This window comes from Chrysoperla carnea, chromosome 2 (genome assembly GCF_905475395.1).
Source record: "Chrysoperla carnea chromosome 2, inChrCarn1.1, whole genome shotgun sequence".
NCBI lineage: Eukaryota > Metazoa > Arthropoda > Insecta > Neuroptera > Chrysopidae > Chrysoperla > Chrysoperla carnea.
Window position 1 is genome coordinate 92,705,534 of NC_058338.1, and position 25,717 is coordinate 92,731,250.

The 25,717-nt window shown below is 29.6% G+C and overlaps 1 protein-coding gene across 5 annotated transcripts in view; it reads right to left on the bottom strand.

Annotated features, from left to right (window-relative positions):
- LOC123293839 overlaps positions 1 to 25,717 on the bottom strand; it is a 75,720-nt gene that overhangs the window by 16,461 nt on the left and 33,542 nt on the right. For 4 of the 5 annotated variants that reach the window (XM_044874780.1, XM_044874782.1, XM_044874779.1 and 1 more), the window contains exons 3-4: positions 8,056 to 8,269; positions 3,985 to 4,201 (exon numbers count right to left, since the gene is read on the bottom strand). In XM_044874780.1, coding sequence (XP_044730715.1) covers positions 3,985 to 4,201; positions 8,056 to 8,269 — 431 coding nt within the window. Of the gene's footprint in view, positions 1 to 3,984; positions 4,202 to 8,055; positions 8,270 to 24,978; positions 25,183 to 25,717 lie in introns of those variants that run through there. The other variant, XM_044874781.1, reaches the window with a different exon arrangement.

Sequence of the window (25,717 nt, forward strand, 5' to 3'; positions counted from 1 at the left end):
TTAAATAGTGCTCCAAATCTGGCCTTAATACCTCCAAACGAAGTGTGGTCTCATTTATATATAGACTATATTGGTCCCCTAATTACATCTACTGATTCTTCCCGTTTTATTTTAGTGGTTGTTGATGGATTTTCCAAGTATGTCGTAGCGAAAGCTACACGAAGATCAACTGCGGATGTTACTACCGCTGTCTTAAGAGAGATTTTCTTACAATATGGTTTTCCTAAATTACTTACATCGGACAACGGATCGGCTTTTAGAGCACAGAAGCTCGCAGATTTTTTAATGGCTCATGGTGTGAAAGCAATTTTTACATCTGGATATAACCCAAAAAGCAATATGAGTGAACGTAATAACCAAAATATTAAAACGAATTTAACAGCCATTATGAAGCAGTATGGTTTACAACATAAGATGTGGAGTAATATGCTTCCATATGTCGTATATAATTACAATAGATCGTTTCATCAAACGATTAAATGTACGCCGGCGGTTGTGTTTTTTGGCAGAGAATTGAACACTTCAATGGATCTCGCACTCAATATTGATTTATGTGACGAAAAGCCAGACTTAAGTTTTGTAAGGAAAAACCTTAAAGAGTATTTTGTTAAAAAATCTAAGCCAACTCTCGATTACGCATCCAAGTTTAAAATAAACCAATTAGTTATGTTGAAGAATCATGCCTTAATATCTACAACTGAACGGGATAAGAAATTCATGGATAAATACAGTGGTCCTTATAAAATCGTTAGATTCACAACACCAGTTTCTGTGGAACTTCAAGAAATCGGCTCGGAAAATGTTAAGAAGTCGCACATCCAATATATCAAGCCCTACGGAAGTGGTAGCTAACTAATTAAGTTATTTTACTAAGTAAGCTCCTTCAGAGACATTATCAGTTAATTTTCTTTACCTAATAAGTTTATATATAAATTTTCGTATTTTGATTCACAATGCAAGCAATAGCATATGCGTAAAGAGAAGTATACATATATGTATACAAAAAAAAAAATTTTTGTTCTCCCAAAAATTTTTTTTCCTTAGGCCGCTTGGGATGTTACGATGTAACCATTCATTAGTGTGAAGTTGTCTTCATATTCAACCTTCTTGCGGTTAGCACTAGCCTTCATTTTATCTATTGGTCTGTTAAACGTCAAAAATGTTAGGGTTTTTGTTTTTTTTTAATAATAAATGTAGTGGGGAGAAAATTCGTTAGATGGTTATAAAAATTAAATACGGCTTCCTCTTATGTGGTGGACCGTGATGGAAGACAGAACACTGACATTCGATGAGGATAACCAACATGGCTTACCAGATCACAATGTGGTTTAGTGGTTTTTAAAAAAATTAAAAAGAAGTAAAAAGTACGATAATTACGAATATACACGATGTCTCGAAGGTACTGTTAACTTTTGATTTTGTTTTGCTTGCATTTTTATCAATCAATCCACGCTATGTCGAGGTAAATTTTAATAATTTTAAATCGATACATACGTATCAATTGGTCCAAGGATGTTGCGTTATGGTTTTTTTTTTATATTCACGGCGTGAAAGGCGCTTAGGCTATTTATAATAGTTATATAAAACGTTTTCAAGAAAAATCTAACACGTGCCTTCTGAAGATGTTTTGTATGCTTATGTCGCGGTTTTTGCAACTACAAACGTTTTAATCGTTTCATGTCTACACATTCTAGATTTTGTTGATAAATTTTGGTCGGTATATACCGTTTTAAGTAAGTTTTAAAATTAATATATGGTTAAGATTGTTTTGTAAACTCGTGTTAGTAGCGCGGTTTATTATGGCGTTTTCATTTTAAGTATAGGTAAAAACGTATTAAAGTTTCATTATGGTACGCTCTGTTTTCGTTGGTAAAATTTAAGTCGATACATATATACATGTTTTAGTAGATTACTAGGTTTAATTTTAGTGAAGGTTGCGATTAATCTATAGTAGACGTAACGCGTCATGTCGAACGCACTTGTTAAGTTTTTCTTGATAGTTTCCGTAAATTAGTTTAATATTGTTGTTCATTATAACGTCGTTATTCTTATTTAAGTTGGTGTAAAACGTGTCGAACGTTTCACTATTATTCAAGTCTGATTTTGTGATAAAATTTATTTCGGTATGTATATGTATATGTATGAATATGTACTTTATTGCATTTTTGGTAATTTAAGTTCTTGCTAAAAATTGTCAAATACTATGTTTTTGATATTGTTAATTAAATAGTTATCTACCTTTAGGTTGTTTGAGTAATTCATTACATTTTTTTTTGGTAATTTAAGTCTTGTTTGAAAAATTGTAAATGCTATATTTTTGATATTGTTAAATAAATTCTTATCTACCATTAGGCTGTTTGTGTAATTGATTACATTTTTGGTAATTAAGTTCTTGTTAAAAAAATGTAAATGCTATATATTTGATATTGTTAAATAAATTGTTATTTGCCAAGATTTGTGGTGTTTTACACTAACTGTTTCAGACACTGGTGATATTAAGGTTGATCTATACTGATGCATATTGGGGTTCCTTGACAAGGAATTAGATCAGCGAATAAATCCTCTGGGAATGGTTTTGAGTTCTATTACTCGATACCCTGCTTTGGGCCCACTTTAACACCTGGTACTCGCTTACAGCGTAGCTCTCACTCCGATTAATTAATTAATTAATGATCATTTTCACCGTCTACGTAACTTCGTCAAATATGTTTGTATATCTTACAATATATCATACGTTAACGCACCCCATCTAAATATTTATTGTTACATGGTTTTTCCACTAGTTTCTCCACAATGGAATGGAGAATCCGAGGCAAGAAGAGGAACGAGCGAACTTTTGTATGACATCTCTGACTAGTAATATAGATTATTTTTCAAATTTCTTTTTCGGAATATTTTTTTTGAAGTATGATACTGAATGTAGTTAGCGGTAATGATGATTCGGTTCTTAAATTATTCGTAAAGGATTGTTTTACAAAATCAGGAATGATTTTGAAACAACATTTTTCTTCATATTTGTAAAAGTACCATACAATTAAAATTTGTACAATTATTGGCATTTTCGAAATCATTGAGATCAATTTAATATTTTTATTTGACGTTATAAAGTGGTAAAAAACATTTTTTCTAGACCGTTTCTTTAGAGAAATAGCTGATTTAAAAGAATACCTTTTTTCAAAAAAATCGCTATAAAAAAAACGTAATTTACAATTTTTTAAACATTTTGTGTTAATTACAAATGATTATAATAAAGATTGAACCGTTCACAGCGAAACCAAAAAGGGTGATTTTCGATGAATTTTCGCGAATTCCTCGGGGAATAACCAACAAAATCGTATCCAAGTTACTTATTTTTTGTAGATTCTTTTGTTTTTTTTTTTTTGTTTTTTTCTTAAAAGTTGGAAAAATGCAAAAATGCGCTCACTTTCTTCGAATTTTTTCTTCAACAAGACCAAAAGTTTTGCTTTTGAATAGCATGCTGTAGGGCTTAATTATTGGGTCATGCCTAGACTCCCTGGACTATTAATGTTTGGCTTTTGTCTAGTATTTCATAGCTAATTCAGATGAAATTTTACATAAAGCTAACTGTGCGTGCGATAGGTTTTTCCATCAGCGCAACATCTGAGAATTTCATCATTATCAAACAGTCATTTTTGAAGCTTTTTCTAGAAAAAGTTTGGTAATAAAGTTCTAAGAAATATTGCTATCCACAAATTTCGCAATGTTTATATTCTCATATAAATTTTCAGGTGCGTTCTTAGTACTCGCCTACTTTATATGAGGAGCTCATGTGCAAAGTTTTTTGATTGCAGATCAACCGATTTGGGCTGTGTGTTGTCTATCAGTGTGAATCAGTGTTTTATTAAGTAGAATATTTTGAACTTTATCAATTTATCAGTTCAAAATGGGTGCGGTGTTTCATGAATTCTTTTGAGCAATTTTTTCTCACTAGAGAAAATCATTAAAAAAAAATTTTTCCATTACCTCTTGTACAATCTGCATATCCGTACACATTGTTGGTAAGGTGGTTAATAATGAATGGATGTCTTCAGTACGAAAACTTTCCATATCGGCTTCAGCTAAATTTGCATCTAAATTTTTCGACATAGCATCATAGAATCCCAAATCATCACCCGTATACGATGTACACAATGATGATAACACACTAACATGTTGTAGATTACTGCTACTATCTCGATAACTGAAAAATAAAAAAATATATCAATGTTATTTCTTTATTTGTTAATCAATTGATCGATGCACAATTAAATTTAATCAATACACATACAAAATAAATTATCAATTATCCATAAAATAGTTTTATTGATATAAATAGAGTGATAGGCTAAAATAAATTATTTTGGAATTGAAATTAGTGTACTTATTTATCGTATTTATGACATCACACATTATTAAATAGAATTATTTTATATGTTATGTTACGTTCGTAATGTGACTCATTTAATTTAGTTTACAGAAATATTATATGGTTTTTATTATGTAGAATGTAGATAACAGATGGGATTTTTGTTGTTGATGTTGTAATGAGAGTATATAATTTTTCATGTAGGAATGTATGTTCTAATTACAACAGTCTTAGTCGTCTTAAAAATGCTGAAGTTTCATTCTCAGTTGAATAAATACCGTGTTGACATATCATATGAATATCTTGAAGATGTAGTAACTATGCAAAAATGAGTATCGTGACAGGAGAAATTCGAATCATTCGAGGTAGGTTAGGTTATGTTAGAGTGGCTGTCTTAGAGTGAGACACACTTAGACCAAAGGGTCCGTTGTGCTTCCGAAAAAGGTTTGGCCCATTCCCAACCAATACTCCATAAACTATTTGGAGTTGTTTAAGAACAGCAGGAGTGCATTGACACTAACGGACTTCTAAGATCAGAGAGGTCTTAATGAAAGGCTGGCTGAAGTAAGTCTATCTCTTCATGATAAGAGCTAGGCAGTGACAAAGAAGTTGATATATAGTTCTTCAGGGTGTCTATTGCCTAGCAGGTGTCCTGCAATAGCCGCAACAAATTTTCTTATAAAGGTTCTTCACAAGTGCGTTCCTTCATCTATCTAAGATTGGCCTTACCATTTGAGGTGAAAGGATGCGATTCTACTTGTGCATTTTCTCAAAATCTCTTGAATTTTCTATGTACATGAATAAGAATAAAGAAGAAAAATAAAGGAGGTGAATTCTCGTGCCATTAAAAGATAAAACGAGGGACATTATTAGTATTACTTCTCATAGATGGCCTGTTGTGAAAAGTATTTTTTAGAGGATCGGAAATTTTGATTAAGGATTAACTTTGATCATTTAAATACAAGCAACGTCTTAGGATAGGATTGGTTAGGAAGTTGTCAGAAATTAATGTTATTGACTCTGTAGACATAGTCAAAAAAGAGACTAACAAGATCTTGAAGGATTTAATAAACTCTGAAGGTAAATGAGATATTGCATAATTTCCTAAAATTCAAACAGTAGCGGATTTAACAAGTGGACAAAGGAGCAGTTGCCCACTGGTCTTTTTAAATAGAGCACCACAATGGGGCCCGAAGTGCATTTACGAAGATTAAAAAAAAAAGGGGAGACAAATTTGTATAAAAGGACACCAAGTTCATGAACGAGGACTAAAAAAAAATAAGAAGGGGGGCACCCTTTTTTGAATAGCGAAAAGTTAGTTAGTAGTTTTTCGCCATTTATTTTCTCTGCTTACATGACTCGCAGGAAATTCCTCGCCCGAGGCTTAAATTATAGCTTTTAAAAATAGGTGCTTAAAAACTGTGCGCGATCAGTAACAAAAAATCTTATGACAATAAAAAAAAAAAATTTTCTCCATTAAGATTTGGCCTAAGACCTCTGGATAATAATTAGTCTTGTAGATACATAATGAAACCGTGAAAGCGCAAAGAAAAACGGGAATTTAATTTGTTTAAATATCAAAATCATGTTGAGCACGCTGGAATAATCTTTGGAAAAGTTCAGTGACCTGACACACAAGAGAACAAGAAACGTTGTTGTTTCAGAGGTTTAAACTGTGCCCTACTCAGTAATTTCAATGAGCAAAGTACTAAGCGAGCGATTTGAGTTTAATTGTCTGATTTTTGAACATGATACATTACTTATTATTTTGAAAATAATAATTTTAATTTGAGCTCTATAAAAGATAACTTAATGCGTTTTTGAAATGTTTAATGACAGTCATATTAATTAACAATTATTTTTGTTCACAGATAAAATTGATTTAATTAAATGTAATACAAATTTAGGTGTTGAATTTAATTCGTGGAAGTTCACGTGATAATATTATGTTTTATTATTGCAATAATTATTACATATATGCAAACATGTTAACTTTACGTGCGTGGGCCGATGAGAACACGGTAAGGAAGAGGAAAAATTTATGAATTGAATTAAGATATACTAAACTCTTTGAAACAATTTTTTTAAAAGAAGTAATAAAACGCCTCTTTGTTATTTAAGGTAGTAATTAAAATAGATCGTGAGCTTATAATGAAGCGAAATTTCCATGATTCTTTTTGTCTACCTTTTGAAGTTTGATAAAAAGTTTAGTAATAAAGAAATTTGACGTTTTATTATTGTGGTTTATCTGCCATATATAGTATACTACTAATATTATAAATGCGAAAGTTTGTTACTAATTTACGCAAAAACTACTGTACGGATTTTGATGTAATTTGGAACACACATAGTTTATAAGCTGGATTAATTCATATCATACTTTTTATCCCGATAGTATGTTCTCATGGGACAAATAGTGCTGACCATTTTTTTTTGTGCTTCATAATACTTAACAGCTACTTACAATAATTCGATACGACAGCTTAAAATTATTTTACTTACAGAGAGTATCATGGGGTAACTTTTATTTTCAAAAAGATCAGGGTTCCGCGCCAAAAAGTAAAAAATTTATAAAATTTTGAGTAAAAGGGACAATAAGTGAGGTCAAAGAAAGGGAGAGCTATAATACGGTAGTCTTTTTCACGAAGTTTGCAACTCGACTTCAAGAAAAAACCATTTTTCATCCTTTTCGATAGTGTCAAACTACTAGCCATTATCTCTTACATATCCTGATTTCAATTACTTTTTTTAACATATACGACAGACAAAAATTTTTTTTTCGAAAAACACACAAATTGAAAAATTTGATTTCTCTAAAATCATGGAAAATTTCATTTCATTATGGGCTTACGATCTAAAAATGACCGATCTACATTTAAAAAAATAACCTTGGTTGATTTCTATTGCATAAAAATTGATTAAATTAGTAACACATTGATAAAATGACATAATACAACCTTGTTTTTCACCAAAAAAAAATCGATCATGTGAAAATTGTACTTGTTCAATTAGTATTCCGTACTGTTAGTTGCAGCCCATTAAAGCACATGAACAGAAAGCATAATATAGTTGTTTTATAGACAACTTGTCGATCCAAGAAATCTTTGTTTTGATTGCTTTTTCTGAACTTTTCCAATTAAATAATAAGATAAAGAAGATATCCATCAAATTTCAAAGGAATCGTTTGACTAAATATTGAGATATCATGTCAACCACCTCGAAAAATGTAATGTCAAGAAAAACACGTTTTAAGTTTGAGATACAATTCCGACAGAGCAACTCGGATAATAATATTCCTCTTGGATTAATCGGCGATTCCAGATCTCGATTTTTGGTCCTTCTTCTACTTCATCTTGCAAAGTTATTTCTGCTAACCGAGCTGTTTTGCCTTTTGTTGAAGCAGCAGAAGCTCGCAGTATAGAGCGGTCAGTTTGAACTTAAAATAATAATTTGAAAATAATTCGAATTTTGAAAAATCCGTTTAAGGACATATTCTTAAGAGCCTAACCTTCGATTTAAAAACTTATAAAAAAATCGATTTCTTCAAATTTCTAGATCAGAATATGCCTTAATTAATAACTTTATATTCTCTATGCTATTTTTTAAGGAAATTAATAAAGTTGCCAAAAAAATTCGGCAACGGTAAAATTATATTGAAAAGGAAAAAAATAGGGAGAATATATACATACCCATAATCTATAAACCATTGATAATCGGAATTATCTTGTACAAATTCTGCATCTTGGGACGTTGTACTAACACAACTTGATACAAAATGATCTTGTGTGTTTGCTAGCTCGCCGGTAGGATTACTATTACAGTCTGAATCAGGACTATGTGGACTGTATGTGTCCCCACACACTACTTCCGTCATTTCCTTCCCTCCTCTACCGTCGTTTAATCCTGCAAATAAATAAAATAGATAGTTTAATTGAAAATTAACTAACTCTCTTATATTAACTAAACTACACTCATTAAATTGTTTATATCAACTCTAACAAATGTATTATTAGATACAGTGTGTGTATTGGATCATTAGGTAAATTGATTGTATTTCTATAGTGGTTTTGATCACAGTCATACAATATATTCAAGTCATTTAACTTCTGACAAAACTATGGGTTTCCTAATGAAACGGTTTTAGTCACATTATTAAACACTAGACAGCGCCACATATTTCAAAAGAAAATAGCTGTATTAGTAGAAAATTTTAAAGTTATAATTTTGTATAAATTATATTTATTTTCATTAAATTAATAAATAATTTTAATTAATTGATAATAATAATACTAATGTATTTTATATACCAAGTGTTTTGTACCATCTAGGCATATACATGTCTGTAGTATGACTGAATACATCCGTTTAGTAATGCATCTAAGCGAGAGGTATTATATACATATATTGTAAGGCTACAGATACGATACACAAGACTTTTGTTGTATGCATGCAGAGAGTGGGAGTTTTGTTGCATACAAATATTATTAATTAACTAAAAAACTTCCAAGCTCTTCAAGCGTCTCCCAACTAATGTTAAATATATGTATATAATACCTCTCGCTTAGATGCATTACTAAACGGATGTATACTGTCATACTACAGATATGTATATGCCTAGATGGTACAAAAACACTTGGTATAGTTAACAGACTAGTGTATATATACATGACTGTAGTTTTAATATACCGATATGTCCCAAAGATTTAAAATACACTCTGTACTGTAATTGGCTTAGATGATTTCACATAGGTCACTATTAGAATTAGTTGAATAAAATATATATGTTTATTTTTATTTACAGTGAAACTTTATATAGTTCAAAGATCATTTCTTTAATTGCGCCAAGTTTAAGATTTTTATACTCTGTGTATATGAAATATATATCAAGGTATACTAATTTTAGTCCCATTTTGTAACGCATAGAATTATTGATGCTACAAATAAAATTTTGGTATAAGTGTTCATAAAATCACCTAATTAGTCCATTTCCATTTGTCCGCCCGTTTACTCGATAACTCAAAAACGAAAAAAGATATCGAGCTGAAATTTTTATAGTGTGCTTAGGGTGTAAAAAGTAAATTTGAGTTCGAAAATGAGCAACATAGGTCAATTGATTATTCAAATCGTCAGAGATAGAAGAAAAGTTTATATATTCAAAAAATGTTAATAAAAAAATAAACAACTTTTGTTTGAAACATTTTTTCGTAAATATCATTGTTTTCCCGTGAAGAAACAAATTAGGACAAAATTTTGGTGTCCATTTTCTTCAAAATGATAAAAGATAGACAGTTGAAAATTTGTAGGTACTTTCAACTAATAAGTTTTGTGAAACATATTCGAAAAAAAAATCTTCTAGAAAATACTTCGAAAAATTTTTCAAAACCAGAACAAATGAAGGCTAGAAGGCCGTCATAAATGTGTTTGCTTTTTAAACTTCTCTAATTTATTAAAAATAAGTCAAACACAGATATTCAACATTGCCTCTACAGGGTATTTCAACAATTAACTCAGCTAAATTCTTTCTCTGCTTAGAATTTTTCTTCAGTTACTGTAGTCAGTTAATGAATTAACTCCGAATGATAACCAGGTCCTCGTCCTTCTTAACAAAAGCCTAGATATCTAATCTTTGCTTAAACCTGAGAGTAAGTTAAAAAAAATTGCTTTTTATCGTGGTATATTCATTTCAATAACTATGTCTGAACTCGAATCAACAAAAATTCATTCTTATATGAGCTTCCGTTATCAGCTATGAACTTGAGTTACCCTTTAAGTGATTTTGAAGTTCAAAGACACCAAAAACTTATGTTCGAAATTAAGACAACTTTTCTTTAAGACAACTATTTTTCAAGTTACTGCTTGTGTCTCGTTTTTGAGCATCAAACAGAGGTATTACTGTATTCTACTGAATGAATATAATTTTACCAATTTTACCATAAATGGTATCATAATATTAAAAAAAAAAAATCAAAACAACTTTTGAAATAATGTGCTAAAATCACTCTCAAAGTTATTGCCATCGTGATCAATCTTAAATTGGTATTAAATATTTTTTATTTGATTTTTCCAATTTTGAATTGAAATCAAATAAATTTAAAATTGATTAAGATATGTTTATTTTATTCCTAATAGGTGGTAAATAATTATTATGTTTATTTAGTTAGGTGTGCCATTTTTCTTGCAAATTTAAATTTTTAATTTTTGCTCCCACTTAAAAAAAATCTTGTAGAATTTATTTTTTTTCTAAAAAACTTATTGTAAAATAAACCTACATAGATTATTATAAAAATTTATTATATAATAAACATTTTTTCCAGAGTAATAGCCGAAAACAAATACTAGTGTTCATGCTAGACCCTGAAATATGTTTTCGTCTAAAAGATTTAATAATTATTACATCTTTTTTGAGTGGGTATTATCAATCAGATTATATATACTTATACTGTACTTTATATCGTTAACTAAGTTATACGTACATATCACAACAGCTATATGTTAACCAAAACTGACAAAGCCACACGGACTTCACACTATACAATACATACGAAGCGAACCACGTACTCGCCAATCGATATCGGGAAGAGTCATATTTTGCATTTTATGTTTCAGTTTTTGCTGAAAACACGGATAAAACTACGTTTTCTAAAAATGCAACCTAGCTAGATCGATTTCTCGCCCCCCGAAACCTCTTAGTTGTATAATAAATTTCATGAAAATCGTTAATTACGATATTTACTTATCAAAAATTAGTTTGGAGCAGTCTTTAAGATATTTATTTTTGTAACTATTCATTGCCAGTATCAAGGTGAAGCAATGGCGACAGTCATCCTCCTACTGCAAAATTGAGTAAGAACATAACACATAATATAAATATGTATTACTTCTAAAAAAAAACAAATTTTCAATCGTCTACACTTAATCGTCTTTTTGAAATTGTGCCATATGACAAATACAAGCTAAGTAGTCCATGCGTTAGTTGTTAATATAAATTACATTGCTATGAAATTTTACAAAATTTATTGAATTATCAATAACCATTCAAGTTTCATGTTCCAAAAAATTCTTCAAGATGCACTGTTAAAAAAGTTATAGTTTGAAAAAGTTAATAAATATTTTCTTGCTTCAAGAAAAGTTAAAATTGCATTTTTAATCACTCCGACAATTGTCATTCACGCTTATTTCGAGAAATACAACAATTTTTGATAATTGTTTACTTTTTGGGATTCGTAAATTGAATTTGATCGCCGTTTATACCAACGATATAAAGAATACAAATTTGAATGGATTGATTAAAGATGCCTGGATTTTTGCATATTTTAGGGCGAAACAGATAAAGAAAAGTCTTTAGAGACGAAAATTCCGGCTCTTTTAAAAGCTTTTACTTAACTTCACTTGTATGTCTTGTAAATTTTGCAATCAATATTTTACCCATTTTAACTGAAGTATTGGGGGCTGAAATTTGGTACACACGCTTGATCTGATTGTTTGAACTGATTTTCCTATTGCTTCCACCATATTTGATATACATACGTTTTTTCTATTTTTAATTAAGAATTTAAATAAAATATACTTTTTTAGGGACAAGCTTTTCTTGTACTAAAAAATAGAAAATAATTTTTTTTTTAAGGTCATTCTTAATATATTAAAATGAGCGCGTCCAGCTTTTACTATTAGTTATGTATGAGTGAATTTCTAATTTTTAGTACAATAAAAACTTTTTCATATGGATCATTTTACATTTGAAATGAATGAGCATACTTTTTAAAATTGCTATATCTTGGTCAATTTTGAAGCTAGAAAGTTGAAAAAGAACAAAAATGTGCACAATTAAATCAGCTAGAACTTTTATTTGAACTTTTTTTTATTTGGTGTATAATTTTTTGTGTAATTTGTAAAAAACTGCTTAAAACCTCGAACTACCCCAAAAGGGGGTTAAGCACCCCGTGGAGTGGCCGATTTTTTGGTACAAAGATATTCAGTTTCATTGCACTAGCGTATGGACTAATGATACTTAAGATGAGTGTTTAGATCTGTAGGTGTGATATATACATATATAGAAAATTTTATAATGTTTAAAATAATAATATATTAATTATTAAAAAATTTATCTTATGATGAAAGTGTAAAAATATTCGTGGTTTGTAAAAGAGATAAATGGATAATATGATATTCTCCATCTCTTTAAAACTAATCATACAGATATCATAATGAAAGAGTTTCATTGAGAGATGTTCTCAATAAAAAATATAATCATCTGCGTTTTTTTTAACAGAGTTCATCAATATATTATAATTATTTATATAATAAAATATACAATGCAATGCCCTTGGTGTTTATTTTATTAATTCTATGACTAGGCTTTATCCGAGTCATAGAATTGTGTTAAATAGGTAGCATTCGTGCTCATTTTAAAGAGCATAAAATTCTCTCTTTAACCATGATAAAGAAATGAAATCGACCGATTGGTTCCTAAGAACTACCCAGAATATTCAATTCATATCTTCCATCTGTGTAGTCTATCTTAAGAACCAATCGATCGATTTCACTTTTTTATCATGGTTAAAAAGAGAATTTTATGCCCTTTAAAATGAGATATTACAAAGTAGGAAGTGCCATTTAAAATTTTCTAGTTAACATTTTTGAACTTTTCCGTCGATACCTAAAACGACGTGTTTTCACTCAAAACAACAATCACATCAAACCAAGAGTTATTAAGGGTGGATACTTTTGAAATGATCACACTGTGAGTAAAATAAAAAAAAAATTGCAATTGGAATGGTTACTTTCATTGACATTCGTCAAGTTAAAGATAAAATTGCACAATTTCTAATCAAAGATCAATGAACTCGAACGGTTTTAATCTTATAATTGACAAAACCTATCGTAGGTACTGTTATGTTCAATAAAAATGAACACAAATAAGATTAAACACGAAGTCAATTATATTGTATAAGAGTATGCTAAAGGATCCTTTGCAAATACTTTACAACACCTTACAAGTCCTAATGCACCCAATTTGGTTCTTAAAGATTCAGTTTACTATTTACCATGTCGATAAGCTTGGTATTTGTGTTTTTAACCCCCGAATCAAAAAAGGGGTGTAATAAGTTTGACCGCTATGTGGGTGTGTTCTGTCTGCCTGTGGCATCGTAGCGCCTAAACGGATGAACTGATTTTTTTTTTTTTGTTTCGTTTGAAAGATAATTTAATGGAGTGTTCTTAGGTAAGTTTCAAGTGCGAGTTTAGAGTTCCCTACCCAAAACAACTAAAAAATAGGCGATGATCTTCAAAATCGGTTCAGTTTGGAGAAGGCTTTAAGGAAAAAGGTAATTTAATAGAAAGTGTTCTTAGATATGTTTCAAGTGCGACCTTAAGGTTCCGTACCCAAAAAATTTGTCGGAGGTTATGCATAAATTTCCAAGTGATACCTTGAAATCTGTGGGTTAAGTTTTCAAATAGATTAAATTTAGGTATTTTGTAAGTTTTAATTAGCCTTATATATACTTGCGGACTTTAAAAATGCGACAAAGCTGTATATCAGATATATTTGGTGTTTGAAAAATACACATTTATTAATATGTGTTTTATTGCCATCAAATATATCTGATATACAGCTTTGTCACATTTTTAAAGTCCGCAAGTATACATAAGAGACAACATTTTTGAGAGTTTTTTTTTGGTATCAGGCATCTTGTGATTAAATTAATAAACTTTTTTTCTCAATATTTTGTTATTTTCTTAAGGTGCTTTTTGAAAAATCGAAAAAACCACAAACAACTTTTTGTTATCCAAGTCCGGATAAAGTTCCTAATATATAGCGTGTCTACTTCAGTTGGCTCCATTTGGAAAACTTTTTTATTATAAGATTTACGAAAAAAAGTTATTCTTTATAAAAATACATGCTTTCGTAAATATTAACATTCAGCTTTTCACTTTTGAAATCGAATGTACAGGGTTCCACAAATTGAAAAACTTCCATAGAAATGTTAATGGTCGTTTAGAAATGTAAACCATGTAGAACAGATAATAAGGGAAACCGTTCAAGAAATCACTTCCGAGGTATGCAGGAGTGTATTTAAGGAATTTTGTAAAAAACAATTACATGTATCGAACGCGAAGATGGATACGTTGAGGTGTTTGCCTAAGTAAACCAGATCTGCCATAGTTAACCGATATCTTAAATTACAAGTTGAATCATTTAATTCTTAAATCTAGTGTACATAAAAATATCTAATAAAATAAATTCATATCTTTGCATTTTTCAATAAGATTTCTAATTTTTTTTTCTCAAATAATAAATATACAAAATAAATAAATAATTGCAATAGAATTATAATTAAATAAAATATCAACCTTGGTTGATGTTGCGCACAAAATATTAAAAATAAATGACACTTGCCATCATTTATACATTACAAAGGACAATAAATAATAGACAATTGTGCATCATATAAATAATATGATTAAAAAAAATGTAGCGTAAAAATACTCACACGACCTTCTTACACAATATTATATTACAACTTTCATTTGAAATTCTAGTTAATTAAATAGATGATAAGCAGATAGTCTGTAATCTTTCTGCATGCAAAAGTTTGATTATACAATAGAAATTGAAATTTTTGAAATTAAGTCATTGGGTCACATTACACTTTCCATAAATTTACAGAGATTTTGGAATATATTTAATCACTATTTTACTAGTCGCGGAAACGAAACACTAAAAACAGTCAAAAATTTGAGCAGTAAGACAGATTTGAATGCGGTTTTCTGCATACGATTCGTTAAAGCGTCAGGAAATTTTGTGACCTAAATTGATTTATAAGAAATTAAAAATATGCAATTTGCATAAATTATATTTGCATTTTATAATTGACCGTAAATATACTAAATTACAATTCGGTTAATAGTGATGAAAATGATTTCAAACTTGTTGCCCGGGAGGTTTTTGGGGTCCCTGAACACGAACATTGTGAAACAATCGTTCATCAGTTACCTGGTGCCAAAATATTTTAAATATATATAACGTCGAAATATTTTTGGTTTCTTTATTCAAGTGTTGCAAAATTGCATCACAATTTCTTTTTATTTATTCAAATTTTTAGAACTATTCAATATTTCTCAAAAGGGATAGTTTTACTGACCTTGTAAACTTGGGCAACGGGTACCTCGGAGACCAATTCTGTCGTGATATTCATGTTTAGCGACCCACAAAACCTCTGAGTAACAAGTTTGGAATCATTTTCATCAATATTAACCGAATTGTAAATTTAGTATATTTACGGTCAATTTCAAATGCATATTAAAATTTAAGCAAATTGAATATTTTTAAATTCTTATAAATCAATTTAGGTCTTACTGTTCAAATTTTCGAACTTCAGTGCTTCGTTTCTGCGATTATCTATACTGGTTTTATGTACATATTCGGTTTTAATTCGCTCTTCAATAGTGATCCAATGTAGAAGATTTATAAATTAAAAGTAAAAGAACTTTTTTTAATCAAGCTTTTTTAAATGTGCTAAAAATAATAAAACAAACTTTTCCTTTAAAAAATCTTTTACTATCAACTTATAATGTCATTACACAATTTATATGATAAAAAAGCTTCCCGTGAGATTTACCCAACTAAGTAAATACGAGAACTTAAATCTCTCGGCAAGCTTTTATTTAATAATACATAATTAACAAACAATATCAGTTATTAGTGTTTTCTACATGGTACTTTGGGTAGTTTGCGAGGGGTACTAAATGGTGTTTCATTTGAAATATAACAAATTTCATAGAGATAAGAAACTAGGTAATTTTGAATCCCAAACCACTAATATTATAGATGAAAGTGTTTGGTAATTACTAATAATCAATATTAAATCAATAGAGCTCGGTACATATTGATAAATATGATAGTACAAAGATAAATATAGTTTAAATAGAGCATAAACTTATTCCCCAATAACATATAAATCAGTCGATTGTTTCCCACATCGATATAACGATTTTGATACTTGACATTCAATATGAAACAAATCACTATAATAAAATCGATATTAAATCAATACAGTTTACTTTAAATACCTAACAACGAAATATAAAAAATTCAAATCAGGTCGCTTTACGAATTACAATCTTTTCATGTTAAAATGTGCGATTCATTTGAGAACTTGCATTTTTTAAATATCATTGCTTACATTACATCAATAAGTTGACATATGCTTGAAACTCGAAAAATAAATTTAATCGATAAAAATGCTTTAAGCAGAAAATGTTGGGTGTAGGCGCAAATCTTACGCAGGTATATTAAACTTGACCTAGGTTTTCAAGCTCAATGAAAAGCTCACTCTACTCTACCTCTTTAAATTAGAAAGCCGTACAGTTTAAGCAAAAACGGACTGAAAATAAAAAGCTAAATTTTTGCTACCAATTACTGTGTAAACTATTCAGTTCACAAATAAATGTTTCAAATAAAAATTGTTTGCGTATTTATAAAGAACAACTTTGTAATTTAACAAGTGAAAACAAATAATTGACTGAGCTAATTGTTAAAATGCCATGTATAAACAAGGTTGATTACTCTGTCACATTACACATACACCATACATGTCACACATATATATCTGATATTTCCATATAATACATTGCGCTCTCACGGGTAAACAGTGATGTTTACGAAAAAATGTTTCAAACAAAAGTTGTTTATTTTTTTATATGGGACAGTTTTTATACTTAAACTTTTGTTCTATCTCTAACGGTTTACAAAATGGGTCCTACGAACCCAAGCCCCAATTGACCTATGTTGCTCATTTACGAACTTGACCTCATTTTTTACGTCCTAAGCACGCTATAAAATTTCAGCTTGATATCTCTTTAGACAGACAACAGACAGACAACCGAAAATGGATTAATTGGGTGATTTTATGAACACCTATACCAAAATTTTGTTCATAGTATTAATATTTTTAAGCGTTACAAACTTGGGACTAAACTTAGTATACCTTGGTATATTTCATATACATGGTATAAAAATCTCATCTGGGGTTTTAATTGAACCTGAAACCTTAGATCGAATTCGATGCCGGTATAAGATGTGTGCCTTTGAAACTAACATTTTATTTTTGATGCATTTTCCTCGATGAAATTTCTTTATCGACTTTCAAGCGTATGTCAACTTAAAAAAGACATCCTGTTGAGCGTATTATAAAAATTTGCCACGTCTTCTTTCATTAATATGGAAGAATTAACTCTGCATATACCTCTCACATTTTTGTTGTGATAAAAACGCCGGATATTAAAATTAGCAGTGGCAATTTTCAAAATAGTAACAATAAAATATTTTTTTCATATTTTTCATCGCAAATCGAAAAAAATACAATAAATATTGTCATACATTCTATTAAGGTTTATTGAATGAAATATAATACACATTTTGCGTGTCTCTTTGCTACGAAGGTACGTACATCTAAAAATATGTGTTGAGAATACATTATTATGAAAGCAAAATACAATTAGAGAAAGTATAAGTATAGCAGCTTGATTAGTTTGTTCATCATGTATTTTGAAGGCAAAAGAAAAAAAACTAGATTAGATATAAATTAAAAGAAAAATAAGTGTCTCTGTTTATTATTTTTATAAATTTGTTTAATCTTCTTAAAGCGAATAGAAGATGAATGACGATTAGATTAAAATTAATCTTTATTTATTGTGTTGACTAAAAAAATAAAATGTAAATTAAACAATTATTACATCTCTTGTCTTCTCAAACAGATGGGTCTCGAGGATTTGAACGAAGTCAATTATACCCCAAGCAAATAATAATGCAGGAAATTTTTATAAGTTTACTATTCCAAAATTAATGGTTTTCAAAAAAAAAAAAACCATTAAGATCGGATCAAATTTGATTACCTTATCAAAAAAATCGTTTTTTTTTAATTGAATGACGTCATCAAAATACAAAAAATTTAATTTTGCTCTATCATATCCAAATTTTATCCAATTTTGATAAACCACATATAGAATACTACTAAATTTGGGCCATTCTTTTTAAATTTGTGGTCAAAATTAACCTAGCAATAATAGGTTTTAAGAATGTGGAGTCCTGGTCCGTGTATTTGACACATACGTGATAGCTATCGAAAAACTAACAAGATAGATGCAAATTTTTGCCCAAAATTAGCGGATTTAAACAAAAATTCTATTAAGATCGATCGGATCAAACGTGCTTGCGTTATCAAAAAAATCTATTTTTTTTACTTAAGGTAGTACTATCGGTAATAGACTTTGCATTCAGAATTTAATGAAACTTGGCATAGTTGTCCATTATTATATCATAATTAACCAGTTAAATTTTTAGGGACCTTCAGAGAACTGAAAAAAAGATATTTTAGCATTGATCCTTATGGGAAATCACAGATTTTATTTTATTTCACAAAACGTTCAGATTTTCAGTTCTCTGAAGGCCCCTAAAAATTTATCTGGTTAATTATGATATAATAATGGACAACTATGCCAAATTTCATTAAATTCTGAATGCAAAGTTTATTACTGATAGTACTACCTTAAGAACGTCATCCTGGTCCCGGTATTTAGCACGTAGGTGATTAGTAGCGAAAAACTAACATCTCAGATGAAAAGTTTGGACCAAAATTAGTGAATTTCAAAAAAAGTTCCATTAATATCAAATTTGCTTGCGTTATCAAACAATCTTAAGACTTTGGAAGATAAATTAGAACCAAAAAGTTTTTCCCATAATATTTTCTTAGATTGAGGTGATAACAAGTGAAATATACCTTCTCTAACACGTCCTTGTAATCTTAATTTACAAGGCTTAATGGTTTATAAGCCTGTAGCAATTTTATGTGTCCTTTAAAACTTTCTAAATATTTTCAATATTAATTGCATTTATAATTAAATATTTCAAGGATTAAAATTTTAAGATTTTACCTTTTGATATATTTTAATAATAATATTATTGAATTTAGTTACGGAATCTTTCGATAGAGAATATAAAAGCGATTCAGTAAAACATATTGTCACGTTTTGTTCAATGCAATAAAGGAAATCATACAACAATTACTGATGATTATGGGTATATGGCATAGAAATTATAACTAGTAAAGGATATATTCATACATATTATTAAAAGTTAACCCAACATGGTCTTAACATATTCTATAAAAATATTTTATCAAAACAACGCGCGCGATAGATAGATAGTTGCATATTTTATAAAACAGCTCCTCACCATTTATGCAATAGTAATGATGTATCTCGTAACAATCGAGTACCTACCACGTAGAAAAAGGAGATGTTAGAGTCCCCTTGAGAGAAGCGTTTTCTAGTGCAAAATAGTATTAACTAGCGACCCGCCCCGGCTTCGCACGGGAGCAATGCTGATACTAAATACACTACAGAAAAACTGTGAACGTTGTATATAAAAACATAGCGGCCCGCTCTGGCTTCGCACGGGTATAAAATATATAGCCTATGTGATTAAAATCGATCCATTAGTTTTGATTTATTCATTACCGCCCGTGGCCCGCACGCGTTAAATTTGGAGTAAAACAATCCCCCTTTCCCTATACCATGAAGATTTCCTGCTATCTTTGGAATATCTAAATTCATACACTACATTTTTACTTATTTACTTTTTACATTTTTAACTATTTATTTTATTTTTACAACATATTACAGAATGTCTTTATAAACAACGTTCACAGCTTTCTTGATGGTAAGTATAGATGAGCGGGTCGCTCATTTATACTTACCTCAAAAATAGCTGTACTTCTCCACTATTTAATGGATGTTATTATACATATAAACCTTCCTCTTGAATCACTCTATCTATTAAAAAAAACCGCATCAAAATCCGTTGCGTAGTTTCAAAGATTTAAGCATACAAAGGGGCATAGGGACAGAGAAAGCGACTTTGTTTTATACTATGTAGTGATGATAGTGAAGATAAATGAAACTGCACAATTCAAGCAAAATCAAATGGATTTCACTACAGACGAATAGATACAAATATTCGGTTATAAACTTGTTATGTCTCCTTCAAAGTCTCTCGAGTAGTACGAATTCCGGAGTGGAAGGAAATTTCGAGGGGACTCTTGTGTCTCGCCTTCCTCGACTCGACTCGCCTTCTCCTACTTGGCTATAAAAAAAGTGTTTTTTTGTAGCCGAGGCAAAGGCAACACGAGGCATTGTCTCGAGTAGAGGCGAGTTTCATTTCCATATTCTCGTACTTACTCGTGTAGTTTATTAGCTCTATAGTGTATTGTATAACTACGATATTTTTGTTCAAATAAATTTCGTCACTCATAGAAATAAGATACTCGCGAAGTAAGACGAGCGAAAGTGCGATGAGTGTTTCACTTTGTCTAACTTTAGCGAGTATTTTATACGAGAAACTTCGCGATACTGTATATGTGGGGTATTTTGGTCCAAAAGCCTCAATTGTTGGCACTTTCAAAATAAGATTAAAAGAAAATGAAAAGCTTTTATGCAGCCATTTCTTCGTATGATATTTATTGACATTTTAAAAATTCAAAATGAAAATTTTAAAGTAAAAAAATTCAAAATTTCTTCTAATTACAGGCCGTTGAAGTGGAGGTTACAAAAAAAAAAACTCGGCACCCTTGTTGACACGATTGCAACCCTTTTCGTGATCTGAATCCAAAAAAATTGAAATGTTCTTAATTATTACAGATGTCCCCTTTTTTGACTTTTTTGACAAAGAAACCGGCTGAGTATAGAACTTCAGATATCATGTCAACTACTTCCAAAAATCTAGTTTAAGGTAACACGCGTTAAAAGTTTGAGAAACAATTCCTGCAGAGCAACTCGGATAATAATATTAATCACTTTGGACTAATCGGCGATCTCATATTCATACATTGGGCTTTTTTCTACTTCATATACAATGAATTGCAAAGTTATTTCTGCTAACCGAGCTGTTTTGCCCTTTTTTGAAGCAGCAGAAGCTCGCAGTAATGAGCGATCAATTTGAATTTCCTTATCAGAAAATTCACTGTATCTCCGAAAATAATACAAATTTTGATAAATCCACTTAAGGTCATATTCTTAAGGATCTAACCTTTAAAAATATGCACACACAAAAAATTGATTTCTTAAAATTTCTAGACCAGAAAACTGCCTTAAATGTATCTTCACTAACAAAGGATTAAAATTATTTCTTTATATGCTCCTTTGCGGTTAATTAATATGCCTTTATAGTTTATAACAAACAAAATGGTCATAGTTAAGTTGTTTTTCTTTACAGTTTCTTAACTTTTATAAATTGCTAATAGAGTTGTTTTTCTTACAAAATTATTCTAATTACTACATATTTACCAAACATTATAAAATTAACATACTTCAAAAAATGTAAATTACATTGCAATCTTGCGTAAATCACAAACATTATAAATTTTTCATCTTAAATAACAAATAGTCCAATAGCCAGCGTAGATTTTCAGGAATTATATAGAGCTGGTTGAACATTTGTGTAGCCCACTGGTCCATCGAGCTAATTTGAGAATTAAGGCATGGGCTGAGAAAGGTGGGAGGTCTCAATGTGATGTTACTCTAAGGGAAATAATTAGTCGCAGAAACGAAGCACTGAAGTTCGAAAATTTAAATAGAAAGACGTATTTGAAAGCGGTTTTCTGAATTCGATTCGTTAGAGAGTCAGAAAATTTTGTGATCTAAATTGATTTATAAGATATATAAAAAAGATGCAATTTGCATAAATAATATGCAAATTACATCTTTTTAAATTTCTTATAAATTAATTTAGATCACAAAGTTCCTGACGCTCTAGCGAATCGAATGCAGAAAACCAAATTCAAATTCGTCTTACTGTTCAAATTTTTCGAGCTTCGACTGTTTTCAGTGTTTTGTGTCCGCTACTATCAACAATTGACTAAATTAAATACAATTGCAAATATTTCTAAAAAAATATACGCTAGCTTTATGTCTAAGACAAGAGTGTTAAACTAAATACAGTGCAACCTTAATATAACGAACCTCAATATAACGAATTCCTCGATTTAACAAATTTTTCGCAATCCCCTTGAATTGTCCATAAGAGTCAATATAAAATATACCTCTACATTACGAATATTTTTTGCGAACAGTCTCTTTATAACGAATTTTCAACTACATAAAAAATTTAAATACCTCTAAATAACGAAATTCGTCAATTCAAAACCTTTATATAACGTATAAAGTCCCACCAATATATGACAGTTAGTATGCTCCATAGTATGTAATTCATGTCGCGAGAGGTTCCGACACTTTTTTCCTCTTTATAACGAATTTTAGACCAACTTAACCTCAATATAACAAACCTCAGTTTAATGAATTACTTGATATAACGAATATTTACTGGTTCCCTTCAGATTTGTTATATCGAGGTTGCACTGTAAATATATTTTTTTAAGATTAGAAATCCATACATATTATGTTAATAATCTGAACCCACCATCAAAGCAGTGACTATTTATGGAAATTAGCATTTGATTGATTGAACTCTCTTTTTGACTTAAGACATCATTAGCATTCTAAAGAAATAAAAAATGATAATAAAAAAACAATAATAATATCCATTCATACATACATAAACTTCCTTTAAGTGGTCAATAACTTGTATACTTACAAGCTATAAAAGTGATTTTTTTTATATTAATCTCCAAATGTCACCTTTAGGCTCTATATATAAAATAAGTACTAATTTATTAATACACTAATTTATTAAATCTTTACAAATAAATCAATTATCCGTATTTGTTCAACAAGTCGTTAAATCCGCCTTGTTATAAAATTAAGATGATAAAACCTGTTGAATAGTCTGAATTCTATCCTATTTTTGATCCAAACTTTCTACACTCTTATGAAGGAATGCAAACTATGCAACAAACAACAAAGAATGCGAAATTTAAAAAGTAAAGATACCTATTTAGATTCTGGAAAATCTATCATTGTACATAATTAATTTTCGCATGGAAAATTTTTGTAGGCACCGTTTAAATCATGCTCCTGAAAGTAAAACTGCAGGTTGCCGGTGGGTCCCACAAAAATGTTTGTCCAAAAAATCACCCAATAATAGTGATTTTCTGTTTTATACATGCATGCTATAAAGATCGGATTTTCACCAACCGACTCGAAAAAAAGTCTAATTAACAGAAAAGTTCGAAAGTTAACATTTTTCACTAGCAACCTCCTCGTAAAATCGGAAAAACAGTTTTTCCACCTTTCCGGGGAGTTGCGTTCAATTAAGCACATAAAATGTAATTAGGCCAGAAATTTCGGGGCACTCACCGGTAACCTGCATTTTTAAGTTCAGGAATATGTTTTAAAGAAGATCTTCATTGACGGATTTTGTCGGATCTAATTTGTAGCAACATGAAGAATTCCATATTTAAATATCTTGCCCGTACTGAGTTAGAAATCAATACTTTAAGTACAGTAGAAATTGCAAAACTGTTGGCTTTACGAGATATCCCGTTCGGACAGATCTTTTCCTATTTCTACCATTGATTCTATCGCTGGTGAGGGGTGTACTCCTTTCTGCTTAATTAATATTAATGGATGATAAAGAAATACAAATTGCATTGAGTGGTAAAACATTTATACATCTCTATTTTACTCCTATCAATATCGAATTATTGTATATTAAAAAATAGCTTTCAAAAAAGCTATTGGATGCGAGCCAGTCTAAGTAATAAAAGGCTTCAAGACAGACCACGCACCTGCTGTATAGATGAAGCGGATACAGGCAAAACCAGAATTCGATTTCGCGGATCATTTGAAAGGAGGTTACACAAAATGGTAATTTGCGACTTATATCATTTAAATGTATTAGTCGATTTTTCGTATAACTTCATTAAAGTTGCCTAGGTATTCGTTGTAGAAAAGTCTCAAACACCTCTTTTCAGACATAAGATGCAACATTTCTGCTTCTCAGTTCTTTTGGGAAGTGGAAATCTCTCTTTTAAAGTATTTTTGGATATCTGACGTGGGATAATCAAGACAGTTAAAAAAGATAATAATAAAAAAACATCTTTTTTCTCTGATTGTCAAATAAAATACGATTGTGTTAAACCACACCTTAAATACACGAAGAAGTGAAATTTTATGGACAAAAAAAATCTTATTCTTTGTTATAAAAAAAAAGGTATTTTTAAACAGTCACTATTTTTCGTAGAATTGAATGATTCTATATAATTATATTCTTAAATCAAAAATCATTTGCTCTGCCTGAGTGAAGAATTTGAAAATACTTTAGATTTATGCACCAAGAAAAGTTCGTTACATTCATTGTTGAAAATCTATGTTAAAAAAATTATTCTAGATGTTTTAATTCACTGAAGATTTTAACAAGAATTACATAATCAAATTCTTCTGTTGATTACTCATGAAACAACAATTATCTCTTTTATTATAATAACTTTCAAATTATCTTTAACAAAAAATTAAGGTTAGATTTAATTGTCGACTTGGAAAAAAATACCCAAATTCTTTTTAGTAAAGCCTTAAAACAATCCTTAAAATTTAAATTATGATTTGTTTATATTATTTCTTAAGAATTAACAAAAATAAATAAAATCATTACTAATTCTAACCTCATTTAATTGTGATCATCATATTTGTAATTTTAATCCAATTGAAAAAGGAACATCGATTTTAAACTACATGATATTATAAATTAAATTAACATTTTTTAAGCAAAACACTTAAAAATTGAAATTAATATATTTGAAATATTATTTAAAAAGTATCGTCACTGAAATTATGAACACCCAAACATTAAAAACCACACATTAACCATGGAGACATGAAAACGTATACTAAAAGATTACTAAGAAGACACTAAGACAGTTTGTTTCGTATCTACACTCCCCACATATTATTAATTAAATGAAATCAGTATTTGTATTTTGTAAATGTACAGCTGTAAACATGTTTATTTTTTTACTGTTGAGATTAAATATTGTTTAATTCATTTGCATATTAATAGAAAAAAAATGGAATTGGATTAAAAATTTGTTCATCTTCAAATCTGGTAATTATATTACTTTAAATATCTCAATTGATCTATTTAGATATCTCTTATTTTATTTCGTAGCTGTTTAAATTTTTATAATTTTCTGTTTAAAAAGAAACTAAAATTTTAATCTCAAAATTTAGGAAAAACGAATGAATAAATTGCAGTCTGATTGGTTCAAATTTTGATCTCAGATGTTAACATTTGACAACTACCTTTAAAGATCAACTTTAGTTCTTACCAAAGAGTATTGGATATAGGAGAACCAGAAATATACTTGTACGTGACACCTGGAGCCTAGGGCGATCAACTATTAA